We start from the raw sequence: 20,316 nt of genomic DNA on the forward strand, positions 1-20,316 counted from the left end.
GATTCAAACTTCCTGCGCTCCTCTCTCCCCTCCTCTTCCTGTCCAGCACCCTGACTGTGCAGCACCGTCCAGCGTCCAGCTCCTGAGTCCCCCTAATCGTAGTCCATCACCCTCCTGCACCCATCGCCACCCAGGTAGGTTAGGGTCAGTGAGGGAGAGGCACCGTTAGGAAGGGAAAGAAGGGAAAAGTTAGGGAAAAAAAAAAAACTTTTACTAAACTTTCTTTTCTTTCTTTCTGATCCATCTATCAGACCCCAGACCCCCCCTGCCACTTGCCCCCCCCACCACCACCAGCCCCCCCACCCCCCACCAGCCCCTACCTCACCACCCCCCCCTCTTACCACCCCCCCCCCCCCCCTTACCACCACTTTTTTTTTTTCTGCGTGCGCTGACTGTCCGGCACTTTTTTTGTCCGGCCACTGTTAGCGCATCGCCCGCCCCACCGCCCCACCGCTGATCAGCGTTGTACCGCTGATCAGCAACTTTGAACTTTTTTTTTTTTTTTCTAAACACTTGCCCCTTTTTTTTCCTTATTTAGTACGCGAACACCCGTTGCCCCCACACACACGCACATATAATAAAGTTTGCCACACACGCACACATACACGCACACACACCCATGGCCCGCCGGATGTTCTCGGCCGAGGAGGCATACGCCCAGATTGCCTCCGACTCCGAGAGCCCCAGTGAGGATGAGGATGACCCCACGTTCCTTTTGTCATCCGCATCCTCCTCATCATCATCGGATGACGATGAGCCACCAAGGCGGCGGAGACGCCGCCAGGCGGAGCCAGGGGCCCCACATGCTAGGGATCCTGTGGCCCACCCTAGTACGAGCCGCCCTGGGGTTCGTACTGGTTTCCCGGCCCACCAAATAAGTCCACCGGAGCCCCCTGCCGATGAACTTAGCTGGTGTCCCCCAGTGGACTCTGAGCCTGAGATTCTGGATTTTGCTGGCAATCCTGGAATCCAGATTCCCACAGTGGGGTTTACTGAAATTGACTATTTTAGTTTTTTTTTCAGTAACCCACTGGTGAATCTGATGGTGGAGCAGACGAATCTGTATGCCCAACAGTTCGTCGCTCAAAACCCAGGCTCATTTTTGGCTAGACCCGGTGGCTGGACGCCGGTCAGTGCAGCCGAGATGAGGACATTTTGGGGCCTCGTGCTGCATATGGGTCTAGTCCAAAAACCCAGTGTCAGACAATACTGGAGTGGGGACGTCCTATACCAGACCCCACTGTACAGTATGGTTATGACACGTCCCCGGTTTGAGGCCATCCGGAAATGTCTGCATTATTCCGATAATGCAGCATGTCCACCCCGAGGTGATCCTGCCTATGACCGGCTGTATAAGATACGGCCGGTCATCGATCACTTTGGGGCCACATTTCAGCAGGCCTACGTACCTGGAAGGGAGGTCGCGGTTGATGAGTCTCTCGTTGCGTTCAAGGGGAGACTCAGTTTCCGCCAATATATTCCCACAAAGCGGGCGAGGTATGGCGTGAAGCTATACAAAATTTGTGAGAGTACCTCAGGGTACACTTACAAATTTCGTGTGTACGAGGGGCGAGATTCCCGGATTCAACCCCCAGAATGTCCCCCCACTCTGGGTGTTACCGGGAAACTCATGTGGGACCTTATGTACCCACTGCTGGATAACGGTTACCACTTGTACGTGGACAACTTTTATACCAGCATTCCCTTGTTCAGGTCCCTTGCCGCCAGATCCACGTTCGCTTGTGGGACCGTGCGGAAAAATCAACGCGGCCTCCCTGCCCACCCCCTCCAGGTACCTATCCCCAGGGGTGAGACCCGTGCACTTACCAGTGGAAACCTGTTGCTGGTCAGATATAAGGACAAGAGGGATGTCCTTATGCTGTCCACAATCCACAGTAACAGCACCACCCCAGTCCCTGTGCGAGGTACCGCGGCAACGGTCCTCAAGCCCGATTGTATCGTCGACTACAATCGGTATATGGGAGGAGTTGATCTCTCTGATCAAGTCCTCAAGCCATATAATGCCATGCGCAAAACCCGGGCATGGTACAAAAAAGTTGCGGTCTACTTGGTACAGGTTGCCATGTACAACTCTTTTGTACTATCCCGAAGCGCTGGCAGCACAGGGACATTCCTCCAATTCTATGAGGCAGTCCTCAAAGACCTGATCTTTTCGGACCGGGAAAGAGCAGGCCGGAGTACCTCGGGATTTGGAGGCGCCCGGATCGTCCCTGGCCAACACTTTCCAGGTGTGGTCCCCCATACTGGAAAGAAGGGACGAACCCAAAAAAGATGCAGAGTGTGTCACAAGAGGGGGATACGGAAGGACACCACCACTCAGTGCGACACTTGCCCCGATCATCCGGGCTTCTGCATTATCAATTGCTTCAGGGAGTATCACACTTCCATGGAGTACTAAATTTTTATAATCCCCAACAGTCCACTAGAGAACATAAAAAACTATGGCTCTCAGACTTTGGAGACACGGAAACAATTTTTTTTCCCCAAAAAAATATTAGTTTTAGAGCAGGCATCCTCAAACTGCGGCCCTCCAGATGTTGTAAAACTATAACTCCCAGCATGCCCAGACAACCTACAGCCATCAGCAGGGCATGGTGGGAATTGTAGTTTTACAACATCTGGAGGGCCGCAGTTTTTAGGATGCCTGCTTAGTGTCTCCAAAGTCTGAGAGCCATACATATTGGGCATCGTCGCGTGCGTAAAAGTCGTCGCTATAAAAATAACTTTTGACCAAACGCCTCGGATGAACGGTGTTAAAAATATAAAATAAAAACGGTGCCAAAACACCCATTTTTGGGCAAAATTTCCATTTGAATCCTTTTTGCCGGTAATAAAGCAAGGGTTAACAGCCAAACAAAACTCAATATTTATGGCCCTGATTCTGTAGTTTGCAGAAACACCCCATATGTGGTCGTAAATGGCTATATAGCCGCACGGCAGGGCATAGAACGAAGGGAACTCCATACGGTTTCTGGAAGGCAGATTTTGATGGACAGTTTTTTTTTTGACACCATGTTCCATTAGAAGCCCCCCCTGATGTAGCCTAGACTAGAAACTCCAAAAAAGTGACCCCATCTAAGAAACTACACCCCTCAAGGTATTCAAAAGTTACTTTACAAACTATGTTAACCCTTTAGGTGTTCCACAAAACTAAATAGCGAATGTAGAAACAATTTTTAATTATTTTTTTTTGTTACATTGCCTCAAAAAAGAGTAATGAAGAGCAACTAAAAATCATATTTACCCCTAAAATAGTCCCAAAACAACAACCACCTGATCCCGTAGTTTCCTAGATGGGGTCACTTTTATGGAGTTTCTACTCTAGGGGTGCATCAGGGGGCTTGAAAGGGTACATGATGTAAATAAACCAGTCCAGCAAAATCTGCCTTCCAAAAACCATATGACGTTCCCCTTCTTCTATGTCCTGCCGTTTAGCCAAATAGTAGTTTACGACCACATATGGGGTGTTTCTGCAAACTACAGAATCAGGGCAACCCATTTTAAGTTTTGTTTGGCAGTTAACCCTTGTTTTACTCCTGGAATAAATTGATTATATTGGAAAATTTTCCAAAAAATAGAAATTTCTAAATAGTTTCTCCATCTGTCAATAACTCTTGTGGAACACCTAAAGGGTTAACAAAGTTTGTAAACCCAGTTTTGAATACCTTGAGGGGTGTACTTTTTTCGATGGAGTCACTTTTTTGAAATTTCTATTCTAGGGGTGCAACAGGGGGCTTCAAATGGGACATGGTATAAACAAAACCAGTCCTGCAAAATCTGCCTTCCAAAACCCATATGGTGTTCCCCTCCTTCTATGTTCTCCCGTTTGGCCAAACAGTAGTTTACGACCACATATGGGGTGTTTCTGCAAACTACAGAATCGGGGCAACCCATTTTGAGTTTTGTTTGGCAGTTAACCCTTGTTTTACTCCTGGAATAAATTGATTATATTGGAAAATTTTCCAAAAAATAGAAATTTCTAAATAGTTTCTCCATCTGTCAATAACTCTTGTGGAACACCTAAAGGGTTAACAAAGTTTGTAAACCCAGTTTTGAATACCTTGAGGGGTGTACTTTTTTCGATGGAGTCACTTTTTTGAAATTTCTATTCTAGGGGTGCAACAGGGGGCTTCAAATGGGACATGGTATAAACAAAACCAGTCCTGCAAAATCTGCCTTCCAAAACCCATATGGTGTTCCCCTCCTTCTATGTTCTCCCGTTTGGCCAAACAGTAGTTTACGACCACATATGGGGTGTTTCTGCAAACTACAGAATCGGGGCAACCCATTTTGAGTTTTGTTTGGCAGTTAACCCTTGTTTTACTCCTGGAAAAAATTGATTATATTGGAAAATTTTCCAAAAAATTTAAATTTCAAAATTGTTTCTCCATCTGCCATTAACTCTTGTGGAAGACCTAAAGGGTTAATAAAGTTTGAAAAAACAGTTTTGAATACCTTGAGGGGTGTAGTTTCTAGAATGGGGTCATTTTTGGGAGGTTTCTATTATCTAAGCCTCACAATATGACTTCAAACCTGAACTGGTCCATAAAAAGTGGGATTTTGAAGATTTCTGAAAATTTCAAAATTTGCTTCTAAACTTCTAAGCCTTGTAACATCCCCAAAAAATAAAATATCATTCCCAAAATGCTGCAAACATGAAGTAGACATATGGGGAATGTAAAGTCATCACAATTTTTGGGGGTATTACTATGTATTACAGAGGTAGAGAAACTGAAACTTTGAAATTTGCTAATTTTTCAAAATTTTCGGTAAAAATTGTATTTTTTTATGCAAAAAAATGAACTTTTTTGACCCAATTTTAGCAGTGTCATGAAGTACAATATGTGACGAAAAAACAATCTCAGAACGGCCTGGGTAAGTCAAAGCGTTTTAAAGTTATGAGCACTTAAAGTGACACTGGTCAGATTTGCAAAAAATGGCCAAGTCCTTAAGGTGAAATAGGGCCGAGTCCTTAAGGGGTTAAAAACCCACAGAGAGGCTAATGATCCATGGACATTTTACATCACTGTCCATTGTACGCTCAATGCCTTCCCCATGAGTTTTATTAGCTTTTAAAATTCGTCCCCTCTTTAATATTTTGATCCAAAATTATACACCTCTCAAAAATAAACCTCTATTGATGAGTCCATTGTGTCATTCAAGGGCAGGGTAAAATGTAGTCAATATTTGCCCCAAAAGCGTGCCAGATATGACATTAAAACTTATAATTTGTGTGAACTAGAGAATACACACAATCATTCTGGGTCTAAGAGGGGAGAGACGGCAAAATTCACTTCAGAGCCTTCTCATAGAAGTGAATGGGGACGCCATAGCTGTAATCACTGCTTGCTGCTGCAGTAGGTACCTAGTGAGTAGGTAAACTGAGAAGAGAAGGCAGCGCTCGTGCAAGCGCTGCTCTTTTCAAGCAGCTGATTGGCAGGGGTGCCAGGAGTCTGATTCCTGCCTATTTGATATTGTTTACAATAGGTCATCAAAAGAAAAAAAGCGGACAACACCTGTAATGTTGATGTTAATTCATTATCCCAGCAGATCCTCGGTCACTGTATGTGGCACCACGTCATACACCATGAAACGTGTGTGTCAAGATGTTTAATAAATGTTATGAAGGAGGGTTTGATCTTAATCAAATTGTGAAATCTTACAATGCCATGAGGAAATTAAAATTATGATGTAAAAAAATATTGATGTACCTTATTCAAATGACATTATACAATTATTTGGTGATTTACAGAAAGATTGGCCACCAGGGTACCTACTTGGGGTATCAAGAAAAAATTATAAGATTTCTTCTTTTTGGAGAAGAGGCAGAAGAAATTGCCACCTCCTCCAGCGATGTCCCAAGAATTGTTCCAGGCCAGCACTTTCCCTTTGAAGTCCCAGCCATGGAAAAAGATATACGAAGCCCAAAAAAGTTGTCCCGTCTGCACAAAAAGGGGTACACGTACCTGTCTGTCCAAACCGGGACTCTATAAAGGAGTGCCTCCATATTTACCACTCCTCCCTGGGTCAAATTCACCCCCTCCTTTTAATTTATCATTTTTTGACATTTAAAATTTTACCCTTTAACAAAACGAAACATTCTCATCATACCCCTGGGTGCATATCTAGCAGTGTTGTACTGTCCGCGCAATTTTATAGGCCTCTGCAAACATTCCGTGGTGCCCAAAATCATCCAAGTAAAAATAATGCCTCTGGTGCTCCTTCTCAATCAGGCCCTGCCATGTGTCCAAACAGCGCATTTTGGGTCACTTTGTGGTATTTCTGAACTTGAGAGTTGAGGTGCTTTTCTCCACTTTCATGCTCCGTATCTGAAAAATACTATCTATAAATAACACATTTGTGCAATAGGATTAAGAATCTGACCACAAACCTAAATAAATTCCTGGAAAGGGGGGTGTAGTTTCCAAAATGTGGTCACTTAAGGTCAATTTCCACTGTCCTGGTACATTAGTGGTTCCAAAAATGTGACATGGTGCATGAAAATCCTTTTAGTGAAATCTGCGCTCAAAGCCAAGATAATATTGCTGTATCAGGAAGAAACTGTGTAACAGACTGAGGGGGGCTTTCCTTGTATGACCCCTTGAGAAAATGAAAAAAAAACTGTTTAAATAGATATGTCAATGACGCTGGCAAAACATGAACTATAAATGTTTTCACAAACCGTTATAAATCTGTACAGGTAATAGTTATTCACATTAAATTTTTTTGATAGATGCACAGAATACGTGTGCACAGAATGTCCTTTCTTGCCGCGGTCATTGCAATAAATTGCGGTGACATGAATGGCAGCACGGCTTTTTGGCATAGAATCCAAACCAAATTCAGCTGTCAAACAGTGTAAACGCCCCTTAGTCTTCAGTTCTCCATTTTATAATACTTAGGATTTTGGCTAACACACATTCCAGAACAACACTAAGTTATTCATTCTGTAATTGTCCTACCCAAGACCTGTGCCACAAATCTGGCTTATCATTTCTTTGCAGAACTGTATGCAGCTTGAGAATCGGTGTACATATGACTGCATTTTTTGGAATTTCTTTTTGTGTTCTTAGGTTTTTTAGAATAGAGGTTGTCTCACCTCAGACATTAGTGGCATATCACTAGGACATGCTAACAATGTCTGATGGGTGCAGGCCCCACCTTTTGGGAGCCCCTAAAGAACGAGGGTGCACTGCGAATGCGCGGCCACCCTCCATTCATTTGTGGAAGTTTTGAAAATAGCTGAGAGCTGGATCGGCTATTTCCAGCAGTCCCATAGAAGTCAATGGAGTAGGTATGGCCATGCTTGCACATTTTAATTGCTCTATTTGTTTTAATTGGACTTCCAAAAATAGTCGAGTGTGTGGGGTGTTCTCGTTCACTTTAGGGTCCCTATTGTAGAAATAGGCGCAGGGCCCTCGTCCAGGCCCCGCACCTATCGGACATTGGTGCCGATATGCCACCAATGAGTGAGGTGACACAGCCCCTTTAAAACGTCAGAGTGTTGTCTAAAAATTGTTTTTGTCTGTTACAGAATGGGCATGCAGGAACAGAGGACGCAGGGAAATGTGCAAACAAGGTAAGATGTCCTTACTACAACACTGCCTGATACAGTACTTCTGGTTTTCTGGTTAATGGATGTGGGGGTTTCATGTCCTGAAGCAGGAGAAAGATCAGTGCTGTGCCTGGCCACCCAATTTCTCCCCTAACCAAGGGCCCCATAGCCAGCGAGCACATGGAGTATGCCACGGTCTTGCTACCCCTCCTTACCAGCTCTCAGCTGCTTACTTCTCTTGGGTTGGAGGTATTGCTCATTGACTCTTCTGCCCCGGTCCAATTTCATGCTCTTTCTTCTTCCTAATGTTCCTGCCTTCTGCTACTTATTGTCCCTGCTGTCTTCACTGTGCTCCCACACACTTCTCCTCTTTGCTCTTCTTTATTTCTCTGGCCCTTTCACCCATTTTTAAAATGGATAGCACAGTGACCCATACAATTCACTGGCTCCATGCGCACACATGTTGTGTTTTTTTTTTTTTTTTTTATCTCAGATTCATATGCCTTATGAGATCTGTTTACACTTTTTGGTGTTCATGTTTTTAATGGCGGAGAAGGAAGTGACTTTACGGGGCACATATTTTCCTCTAAAATAGAAAGTGCCAGGCTTGCGAGAAAACCATTAAAAACTTTTCTAAAACATCCTATATGGGCAAACGTTTCTTTTATTTTTATTTTTTTATTTTTTTTATGGGTTGGGTGGAAGTTGGGATCATGGTTTTTGTTCACAGTAGCTTTTACTGGTTATGTTTCTTTAATTTATTCAAAGGGAATCGGTCATCCTGATTTTGGACTATTATCTACAGTAATACATGCGTAGTACTGCAGATAAGGAGCCTATAGATCACTTTTTTTTTTGGAGTGGACTCGTGCGCATGCACAGCAGTCTTCACAATATATTTCAAAGCATCTTTTAACATGGACAGCAGGGGAACAGGAGGCAGTAGGAAAAATAAAAATTTGATCTGGATTCCATATCAGCTGTACTGCTTATGTATTACTGTAGATCAGGGATGCTCAAGCCGCGGCCCTCCAGCTGTTGTAAAACTACAACTCCCACCATGCCCTGCTGTAGGTTGAGAGCTGTAAGCTGTCTGAACATGCTGGCAGTTGTAGTTTTGCAACAGCTGGAGGGCTACAGGTTGGGCATCTCTGCTGTAGATAATGGGTCAAAATTGTGGTTGACAGATGCCATTTTTAAAGGGAATCTGTCAGCAGATTTGTACCTATAAAACAGGCTGACCTGTGGCTTGTGCGCTTGGCAGCTGAAGCCGTGCTCCAGACTAAAAAAAAATACCTAGTAGCCATTGGCTCCTGAACTAAAAAATTTAGGAGCCAAATTAAATTTTTAGTCGCCAAATCGCAACCGAATCAAAATTTTGGTATCGTGACAACGCTACGCCAATCAGATCGGCGTAGGGTTGTTTCGATACCAAAATTTTTATTCGCTTTCGTCACCATAAAGTATTGCGATACTCAATACCACGCAAAAAAAAAAACAACACCAAAAAAAGCTGCGTGCATTTCGCATTGTATGAAACGTTTGGCCCATAATAGAACAGTCCCATCCTATTTTTTTGGGGTGACAAGGTGACTAAAAAAAATGGCAAATCGCATGGTTATTTATTTCTGTTACGGCGCTCACCGCATAGGAGATATTTTTTTAATAATTTAATAGTTTGGAATTTTCGGACGCTGCGCTATGTAATATATTTATTTATTGTTTATATATTTTATATGTAAAATTGGGAAAGGGGGGGATTTAAACTTAATATTTTAGGGTACTTTCACACTAGCGATTTTTCTTTTCCGCCATAGAGTAATGTCATAGGGGCTCTATACCGGAAAATAACTGATCAGGCCTATCCCCATGCATTCTGAATGGAGAGTAATCCGTTCAGGATGTCTTCAGTTCAGTCACTTTGACTGATCAGGCAAAAGATAAAACCATAGCATGCTACGGTTTTATCTCCGGGGAAAAAAACGGAAGACTTGCCTGAATGCTGGATCCGGCATTTTTCCCCATAGGAATGTATTAGTGCCAGATCCGGCATTCAAAATACCAGATCCGTCAGACCGGTAAAAATGTGTAAAAAGATACAAGATGGATCCGTCTGTCCGCATGAGAAGCGGAGGGATGGATTCGTTCTTGCAATGCATTTGTGAGATGGATCCGCATCCCGATGCGTCTCACAAATGCTTTGTCACATCCAGATCGGCGGATCCGGCAGGCAGTTCAGATAACTGACCTGGTAATACAAATAGCCGGCACCCGGCCTCTGACAGGGAGCTGCGATCCGCTGCAGTTAACCCCTCAGGTACTGGACCTGAAGGGTTAACTGCCGCTGATCGCAGCTACCTGTCATGGAGGTCGGGTGCCGGCTATTTGTATTAACAGGTCAGTTATCTTTATTGGTGGCGCAGTTGCCACAGCCCCTCCCCCCTCCTCCCGCCTCTCTTCTTATTGGTGGCGGCGGCAGCAGCACAGGGGGGAGGGAGAGACTCCTCCACTGCACTGCTGGGAAGAACATCGGCGGCGGGGCAGAGAACTATCCTCTCCTGTGCCCGCCGTTGTATTGAATGGCAGAGCTGCGGCTGCGGGTCTAGTCGCCATTTGTAAATTCTAAGTCGCATTGGCGACCATTTTGGTCGCCATCTGGAGCCCTGTGAAGGCAACGGTGTTGGTCCCATATTCCTATGTGCCCGCGTTGCTGAGAAAAATTATGTTTTAATATATGCAAATTAGCCGCTAGGAGCAATAGAGGCGTCGTCATTACTCCTAGAGGCTCTGCTCTCTCTGCAACTAATTTGCAACTGTGTCCTTTAGGTGTAACGGCAACGCCCCTGTTGCTTCTGGAGGCATTTGCACATGCAACAGGTCAGCCAGTTTCATAGGAACAAATCTGCTGACAGATGCCCTTTTTTAAAAAAAAATAGAAAAACCAAATAAATAAAAAAATGCCAGAGGATTGTCTATGGATTACTTTTTGGAAGGATAGTTAATCTGTGTTTGTCTATTACAGAATGGGCATGCAGGCACAGAGGACTCTGGAAAATGTGCAAACAAGGTAAGTCCTTCCCACACATACTTCTGGTTGGATATGCTGTCATGATTGGTCTCCCAGTACGGTGATAGTACTACAAGATAATTATTCTGTGTTTTTGACCTGAAGGTGAAAGTCTTCAGAAAAGCTTTTAATGACAGGGACACGTTGGGAACTGCTCCTATGTATAAAGGTTACTGTATTGCCTGAAAGATTTTTCTTCTAGAATAACTAGGCAAAATGTAGATGGATAATGTAAAGCCTCATTCACACGTCCGTGTTTGGTCAGTGACTTCCATCAGTGATTGTGAGCCAAAACCAGGATTGGCTCTAAACACAGAACATCTGCAGATCTTTCCCTTATACCTTATGTCTCTGGAGGCTCCAGTCCTGGTTTTGTATCACAATCACTGAATGAAATCACGGACCAAAACGCTGACGTGTGAATGAGGCGTATGGCTTTATTCATGTTTCTAGTGGCAGAATTGACCGAAAGAGTTGGCACTACATCCAGCTCTCTTTGGCATGAAAAAAAGTTTGCTTTACTAGGCTTTTGCTTTAAATACGTTATTGGGTATGAACTGGTATATTATATAAATAAAAATTATAAAAGGGAAAAAAAATAATACAGAAAAAAAACGTTATTGGTTATGACGGCTACTTGTAAAATATGTCATGTCTGTATCAATAATCTTCTCTGAAGGTTTTTAGTTTGCTTTCTAGGACGTCTGTTTTAGATTCTGTGTGTTTGGTTAGGTATGTTCTCTTTCAGGAAAGCTAATCGGGGAAAACCCTTGAAATGCTAATGTGGGATGGGAAAAGAATGAATTAACCATATAAAGCTCAGTGGTGGTTTGTTACAGCCCATTCCAGACGTAGCTAGGCTTCTCTTTACCTGGGGCAACAGTTTCCTGCTAAAGTCCTGCATATAATTAACCTTTCAATGGCATTGGCTTGTTGGTTATACCTGAAGTAAAAAAAATATAAAAAAATAATAATAAAATAAATCAGTGTGTAGATACACATCTGATCATGGTTGAGTCCACATCCTTGATTTATCATGTAATTTGGTCATGGATCTCGCAGGATTTCATGTGTAGATATGCTTGATAACTGGACAGGGGGCTAGAACCTAACGGGAAAAGTGTCACAGTTGAATGACTCTGGCATTGGTCATCCATAAGTTCCTCACATTTATTTTTTACTGTTTCCATTCTGACAATTCTATGTTAATTTCAGATAGATAATTGCTGCCATACTGATTAGAGAGACAGTCATCAGTTTTGACCCTGCAAAACTGTTGACCGCGCTAGGTAGGGACTGGGATGAAATGGACAAACAAACCATTTGTTCTTCTTTTTTTTTTTAATCGGAAGTAGTGTAAATATGAACTTTTATTTTAAGTGCAATGAGGGTGGAGCTTCACTTTGAAGTGCTGTCTGCAATGCGCTGCTTTAAAGCCTATCCCCTCTGCCCTGTGTCCTAGTTCCAGCATCCAATCGGGAGACCACTGTAGCTGTCTCGGAGGGAAGGGGCTATGAAGCAGCTGAATGCAGAGAACGCTTCAGACTAGAGTTGCACTTCGCCTCCAGTCCAGTTGCAAGAGCCATGTCTAGCAGAATAAAACGTAATATTCACTCTCCTCCTACAGTATTACATGGTCAAAACTGCTGACAGACTCCCTTTAAATTAATATTGGAAATGTGTACTTTTTCTTAGTTTTATAGTAGTTTTATATAGAATGCATAGCTATAATGATTAATAGATTTAGCTGCCCTATGTATGGCAAGTTAAATGTGAGATGCCAGTCTAGCCAGGCATCATGGGGTATATTTATTAAAACTGGTGTAAAGGAAAACTGGCTTAGTCGCCCATAGCAACCAGTCAGGGACCACCTTGTCATTTTTCAGCGGTCCTTTGGAAAATGAAAGTTTGAATCTGGTTGCTATGGGCAACTAACCAGTTTTCCTTTTACACCCATTTTGATAAATCTCCCCTTATATCTCTGTATTGCTGCCAATAAACAAGCTTGACAGTATGCAGAATAATCTTCTGTGGTCTGAAGATATTTGACAGCACAATACACTGCTTACTGCTCTGCTGCCCTGTGTACATACACTGCAGTGTACCATAAAGCGTGCCATGGGGAAAAGAAGATGAAAAGATTTCTTACCATCCCTATAGTGCTTGGCAATTCTTTATTACAACCAGTACCTTAATATTATTAGTGGGACTGATATGTAAAAATCTATGTTCCCCTTTTGTTAGGCTTCTTGTTGATTTGGTGTTGCCTTTGTGGCTTTGTCATAGTAAGAAAATGAGAACTAATGATTGAGATTGAAAATATCTAGGTAGTATACAGAGCCATATAAAATCTTTTGAGTATTTGTACATTTTAGGCTTCATGCACACAACCGTTTGTGCCCGTATTGCAGCCAGCAAAAAGCCGACCGGCCGTGTGCTCTCTGTATCAGACCCGGACCCATTCGCTTGAATAGGTCTGCCATCCGGGAGATGCGATGCAGAACGGAGGCACGGATCAGAAGCCCACATAAGCACTATGCAGTGCATGCGCTACTTTTTTTGCGGTGTGGACCCCATTCAAGTGAATGGGTCCACGTCCGCAGATAGCGGACACGCGCTTGGTGCCCGTGCATTGTGGACCATAGCATGGGCATGACTGGCCCATGGTCATGTGCATGAGACCTATTAGCCAAACGGCCCCAATTTACAGATCAGTTTTCCTTAGGCCTCATGCACGTGACCTTTGTGTGTGTTTTCCTGTCTGCAAATTGTGGATCCGCAAAACACGGATGGCATCCGTGTGCGTTCCGCCATTTGCGGAACGGCACGGACAGCCATTGATATAACTGCGTATTCTTGTCCGCAGACAAGAATAGGACAGGTTAGGACAAGAATAGGACAGGTTATATATATATATATATATATATATATATATATATATATATATATATATATATATATATATATAAAAAAAATTTTGCAGACCACAGAACGGAGCAACGGATGCGGACAGCACAGAGTGCTATCTGCATCTTTTGCGGCCCCGTTGAAGTGATTTCCATCGGTGATTGTGAGCCAAAACCAGGTGCGGGTCAGAAACGCAGAACAGGTGCAGATCTTTCCATTATACCTGATCTCAGTGTAGGCTTCACTACTGGTTTTGGCTCACAATAACTGACCAAATAACTGGTGTGAACTCTGCCTTACAGGTTCTCTTAGGAGCAGCCATGATTGCAGTCACAGAGCAGTTCTGTCATTTGGCACACTATGTGTTATTGCGCCCAGCTGTTTCCAGTCTTACATTCCTGCCTGTGGCACAGGTATCCACTTGCATACCTACAACCTGTGGCTGGTAGTTTGGATTGTTCATACAGAAATCATTATGTCTCGTGCACACGGCTGTGTCTGTATTTCGGTCTGCAAAAATGGATCCGCAATAGACGGATACCTTCAATATGCATTACGATTTCTCTTTCCTATCAATAGAGAGGGCCAATTTGTCCACAATATGGACAAGAATAGGACCTCTATAATTTACGGCCACGCAGATCCGCAAGCAATACAGATGTGTGCGTGGTCCCTGCGATATTACACTGAAGAAAAATATGCTTGTGTCTGACCCCTTAGTGTGCAGCTGTCGGGTGATAGTGATCTGATAGGGGCAGAGAAGCTGAGCTCTGTGATATATAGGTTCATATGATTTGGAGCAGGATTTATGAGAGATGGTGATCGGCCTGGGAAACACGGTCTGTGTGTCTGCCGGATCTCTTTGGTCGACCACGGCTCCCCTGAACTTGGCTCGCTGCATCATAGGAATTTCTGATAGTCTGTTTGTATCTCATTGCAGAACTCTTGTACAGAACTTCAGTACACGAGATCACTATAATGTAGTCAGCCCAGGAGATCTGTGTTTCATGGGCTTATCGCGGTTGTATGCATGAACCCTAAATCCTGACTGGATTCCTGGGAGAGACAGTGAGCGTTTGGACTACCCCTCTCACGTGATTGACGGCTCTCCTTGTATCACATGGCTAAGTAGATCTGGGTACATCTACATGTTACTGGTTTTCACTGTTTTGAAACCTGGATATTTTTGAAGATCAATTAAGTTATTGTGTTTAAACAATGATTTTGCAATCTGAAATTGTTCACATTAGAAGATAGAACCACTATGAAGAGGGTGTGCCGTTTGGATATTTATGGCATAAAGATAGGATATGCAATAAATGTACAGTAAGTGGAAATCCCGGCCAAGACCTGCTTCTATCTCAAGCCCCAGGCCCTGACGCCACACATGCAGTGTCCTCTCCCTTCACTGCTATGGACTTCTGAAGAGAGTCAAGTGACCACATTCTACTATTTTCAAAGTCGGATTGCAGTGAATAGAGGACACTGCATGTGCACCCACCGCTTTACCTTGATGTTTGTCATGTCAACCACAGTACACAGTACATTTTATAGCGGGACATAAATAAGATATGTCGCCAGAATTCACATACAGACTGCACAAATTAGTAAATGTATCTCTTGGACCTGGCGTACTTACTTTGAAAATCCATGTCAGTGTGGCTGTACAGGAAAATGTTCAAAAAGGACTTGTCATTCTGACATGGATTTTCTAGTTTTTGTGTATCCGTAAAAACAGCAGTGCAGAGCTTGTTGTTTGCTTACAGTTGAGTTAAATGGGTTCTCCTGGATTTTCATATTGATGGCCTATCCTCAGGATAGGTCTTCAGTATGAGATCGAGGGGGCCTGGCACCTGGCACCGCAGACCCCCCACAACTTACCGTTCACTTGATAACTGCTATGTTTGGCATTGCAGCCCAGCCCCTATTCACTTGAATGGGACTAAGCTGTGTCTAGGCCATGTGACCAATGAACATGACGTCTGCCTAGGAAGACACCTCAGCGCTCGTGGAGTGCTGTGGCCTGTTCATACAGTTGATTGGCAGGGATGCCAGGAATTGCACCTCGGCCCATCTGATATTGATGACCTATCCTGAGAATAAAAGCACAAAGTCTCTGTATAGGAAATAAGTCAACTCAAGCGCTGCAAATCCCAAGACAATGTGGGTGAAAGTCTGATAAATAAAATGATAAAGGAAAGAATTGCGCTACAAGAGAGGATTCTTTTAAATGTTCCTATTATTTTCTCTTTCTTACGTTCGGCAAAATCTTCAGTTAGATGGACCACATTCAATCATAAATTTTCAACAGTTGCATGGAAACCTAAAATGAAGTGAAAAAACGCACTATGGTGTAGTATGTTCAGACACCTGTCGCATCAGAGGTATGCGATATACTCAAAGATCACTTGTAATGCGCATAAAGAGAGACCGGTGTGCCTTCAGTCAGGGAGCTCTGGTTGTAGGGCAGGTAAGGACCAGGAGCCGTCAATTCAGAAGATCTTTGTCTGAACTGTGATTCTACCAGGAGAGCGTCACTTCGAGATGTCACCCGTCTCACACTTCCATAAAGCTCGAAAAGGAAGGAAGGCGCAGAAATGGTGAAGTATGTACCAGTGGTTGCAAATGAAAAGGGTTTATTGTACTTACAAAAAACACAGGAATAAAATCGTGTTAAAAACAATGTATGCTGCCCGACCCGGGTTTCGCCATAATGCTTCGTCTGGGGCGTTGATTGTTGAGTGGAGACAGCTGAATTTAAGTTCACACCAGAAGGGAGGTACCTTGTGTGAACTTAAATTCAGCTATTTCTGTCCTGACTGCCCTGACCACCCTGCCCTATGCTTAGGGGAGTGTTTCCGGAAGTACCACACACAGGTACACTTAGCATAGGGATTGCATCTCACAGGACAGGCACACAGGGCTATTAGGGCCCTTACACTCACAGCTGCTGCAAACCTCTCCTTTCACCAGGGACAAAGTGCATAATGTACTTCGCAACATCCTTGGGCGATTTGCGCTTTGCACATTGTCCCATGGGGAAGGAGAGGTTTGTCCTATAAAGGTAAAAAAAAAAAAATCACCAGTAAGCAAAAAAGTTAGGCCTCTTTCACACGACCGTATGGCTTTTTCAGTGTTTTGCGGTCCGTTTTAAACGGATCCGTTGTTCCGTTTTTTGTATCCGTTGTGTTTCCGTTCCGTTTTTCCGTATGGCATATACAGTATACAGTAATTTCATAGAAAAAATTGGGCTGGGCATAACATTTTCAATAGATGGTTCCGCAAAACGGAAGACATACGGATGCATTTCCGTATGCATTCCGTTTTTTTTTGCGGACCCATTGACTTTAATGGAGCCACGGAACGTGATTTGCGGCCAAATATAGGACATGTTCTATCTTTCAACGGAACGGAAATACGGAAACTGAATGCATACGGAGTACATTCCGTTTTTTTGCGGAACCATTGAAATGAATGGTTCCGTATACGGAACGCTAAAAACGGCCCGCAAAACGAAAAAAAAACAAAAAACGGTCGTGTGAAAGAGGCCCTAACGTTCTGTTCAAAAAGTTAAATAAAGTTTTTATATGTTCCGTTCAAATTTTATTATAAAGTTAATAAATTTAGAATGCACATCAGTGCTGCAGCTAGTCGATCGGTTGGTCCACCTGGAAGGTAAAAAAAAAAAAAGAGAAAACCAGGCCGCAACGCAATAAATTTATTAACTTTATAATAACATTTGAACGGAACATATAAACTTTATTTAACTTTTTGAACAGAACGTTAACTTTTTTGCTTACCGGTGATTATTATTATTATTTTTTTTACCTTTTATAGGACAAACCTCTCCTTCCCCATGGGACAATGTGCAAAGCGCAAATCGCCCAAAGATGTGGCGAAGGGTGACACCAAGTCCCAGACTGTCTTCCCACTGCTCCCCAGGTAGTCAGGGCAACCGACCGGCTCCAGGGTCTGATCTTTACCCTCATAGATCCGAAATTTGTGGGTATAGCCTGTGGCCCTTTCACAGAGCTTATACAATTTTGACCCCATACCGGGCGCGCTTGCTTAGGATGTATTGTTTGAAGCCAAGGCGCTTGGTAAAATGTATAAGGGACTCGTCTACGCAGATGTTTTGCTCAGGGGTATACAAATCTGCAAATTTCTGGTTGAAATGGTCTATGAGGGGCCGAATTTTGTGGAGCCGGTCAAAAGCTGCGTGGCCTCTGGGACGGGAGGTGGTGTTGTCGCTAAAGTGCAGGAAACGCAGGATGGCCTCAAATCGTGCCCTGGACATAGCAGCAGAGAACATGGGCATGTGATGAATTGGGTTCGTGGACCAATATGACCGCAATTCATGCTTTTTGGTTAGACCCATGTTGAGGAGAAGGCCCAGAAATTTTTTTAATTCGGAAACTTGGACTGGTTTCCACCGGAAAGGCTGGGCATAATAGCTTCCCGGGTTGGCGGCTATAAATTGAGTGGCATACCGATTTGTTTCTGCCACGACTAAGTCTAAGAGCTCCGCAGTCAAGAACAGCTCAAAAAATCCCAGTGCCAAACCGATCTGAGCTGTCTCAACCCGAACTCCAGACTGGGTGGTCAGAGGGGGAACTAATGGTGCGGCTGAAGTTGGGGACTGCCAATCAGTGTTTGCCAGCACCTCAGGGACTCTAGGGGCTCTACGGGCCTGTCTGTGCGGTGGCTGCGACGGGGTAACTATTGCACGTGCCACCGTACCAGCTTCAACTGCCCTTCTGGTGCTCGCCACTTCACCATGTTGTACGGCAGTGCTGGTACTAGGTCCAGGGAGGGCTGCGCTGCTGGTGTATGCCTCACCACGTAATCCGACAGCGCCAGCCCCACTCTGCTGCCCTTGAAGCGGATCCTGCGCAACATGTGGTCTAGCAACAAGGGGCTGGGTACGCCTGGTGCTATCAGGGACCTCAACCTCCTCGTCCGAACTCTGGGTCAGACTGCCACTGCTTTCTACAGGTTCATATTCTGACCCGCTAGATTCGTCAGATGAGGGTTCCCATTCCTCATCCGACTGGGTCAGAAGCCTGTAGGCCTCTTCAGAAGAATACCCCGTTTGACATTTGGACTACTAAATTTAGGGGTATTCCCTGAGACTACCCAAGAAAAAAAGCAAGCCTGTCTTACAAATGGGAGGCTAGCGAAGTACCGGAGGCCGCTGCGATTGATAAATATCAAAACAGATTTTTTTTTTTATCGCCGCAGCGCTTGTAAAGTGATTGTGCAGTGATCAAAAAAATATATATATTTTTGTCACTGCGGCGGGGCGGGCGTGGGTGAACGCACGTGTGGGCGACCGATCAGGCCTGATCGGGCAAACACTGCGTTTTGGGTGGAGGGCGAGCTAAGGGGACACTAATACAATTATAGATCTGACTGTGATCAGTTTTGATCGCTTACAGATACTATAAAAGTAGAAATGCTGATTAGCTATACGCTAATCAGCGAATAAGTGACTGCGGTGCGGTGGGCTGGGCGCTAAACTATCGCTAACTACCTAACCAAGGGGCCTAAACTATCCTAAACCTAACAGTCAATACTAGTGAAAAAAAAGTGACAGTTTACACTGATCACTTTTTTCCCTTTCACTAGTGATTGACAGAGGTTTTCAAGGGGTTAATTGGGGTGATGGGGGGTGATCTGGGGCTAAGTGAAGTGTTTGGTGTGTACTCACTGTGATGTCTGCTCCTCTGCTGGAACTAACCGACCAAAAGGACCAGTAGAGCAGCAGAGAAGCCATTTAACACCTTATATTTATAAATATAAGGTGTTATATGGCTTGTGATTCGATTTTTTTTAAAAATCATCACCCTGCCAGCGACGAACATTGGCTGGCAGGCTGATGACGAAATACTCCTCTAACTTTTGCCGGCCCGCGATGCGCATGCACGGGCCTGCTTTGAGCGAAATCTCGCGAGATGACGCGTATATGCGCGACTCTGCCTGCAGCTGCCACCTCCGGAACGCGATCCTGCGTTAGGCGGTCCGGAGGCGGTTAAGGGTGTTTAAGCTAGGGGAGCTGAGGTGGTTAAAGACAGTCATACCACACAAAAAAAGTTTGAGTGAGATTTATCAAACTGGTGTAAAGTACAACTAGCTAAGGGTACTTTCACACTAATGTTATTCTTTTCTCCGGCTTTGTGTTCCATCCTAGGGGCTCAATATCGGGGAAAAAACGGATCAGTTTTATCCTAATGCATTCTGAATGGAGAGTAATCCGTTCAGTATGAATCAGGATGTCTTCAGTTCAGTCACTCTTGTGGTATTTGGCCGGAGAAAATACTGCAACGTGCTGCCGTATTTTCTGTGTCCAAAATTCCGGAATACTTGCCGGAAAGCCGGATCCGGCATTATTTTCCATTTGAAATGCATTAATGCCAGATCCAGCACCAAGGATTCTGGCAAAACTGACCCAGTTTTCCGGTCTGCGCATGCGGTGTTTCAATGCATTTTTTAGACTGATCCGGATCAGTCTACAAATGCTATCCATTTGCACATGGATTTCCGGATCCAGCAGGCAGTTCCGGCGACTGAACTGCCTGCCTGGTCTTCACAACGCAAGTGTGAAAGCACCCTTAGTTGCCCATAGCAATCAATCAATTAACAGCTCCTTTGGAAAATGAAAGGTGGAATCTGATTGGTTGCTATGGGCAACTAAGCCAGTTCTACTTTACACCAGTTTGATAAATCTCCCCCTTTTTTGTTTTTAACATTTTCCCTGTGTCTTCGC

General features: G+C 44.1%; 1 protein-coding gene across 2 annotated transcripts in view; it reads left to right on the forward strand.

Moving 5' to 3' along the window:
- RPS6KA1 (ribosomal protein S6 kinase A1) overlaps positions 1-20,316 on the forward strand; it is a 241,712-nt gene that overhangs the window by 49,546 nt on the left and 171,850 nt on the right. For both annotated transcript variants that reach the window (XM_040424248.1, XM_040424250.1), the window contains exons 2-3: positions 7,556-7,600; positions 10,599-10,643. In XM_040424248.1, coding sequence (XP_040280182.1) covers positions 7,556-7,600; positions 10,599-10,643 — 90 coding nt within the window. The remainder of the gene's footprint in view (positions 1-7,555; positions 7,601-10,598; positions 10,644-20,316) is intronic.

The sequence above is a fragment of the Bufo bufo genome, chromosome 3, assembly GCF_905171765.1.
Source record: "Bufo bufo chromosome 3, aBufBuf1.1, whole genome shotgun sequence".
Lineage (NCBI taxonomy): Eukaryota > Metazoa > Chordata > Amphibia > Anura > Bufonidae > Bufo > Bufo bufo.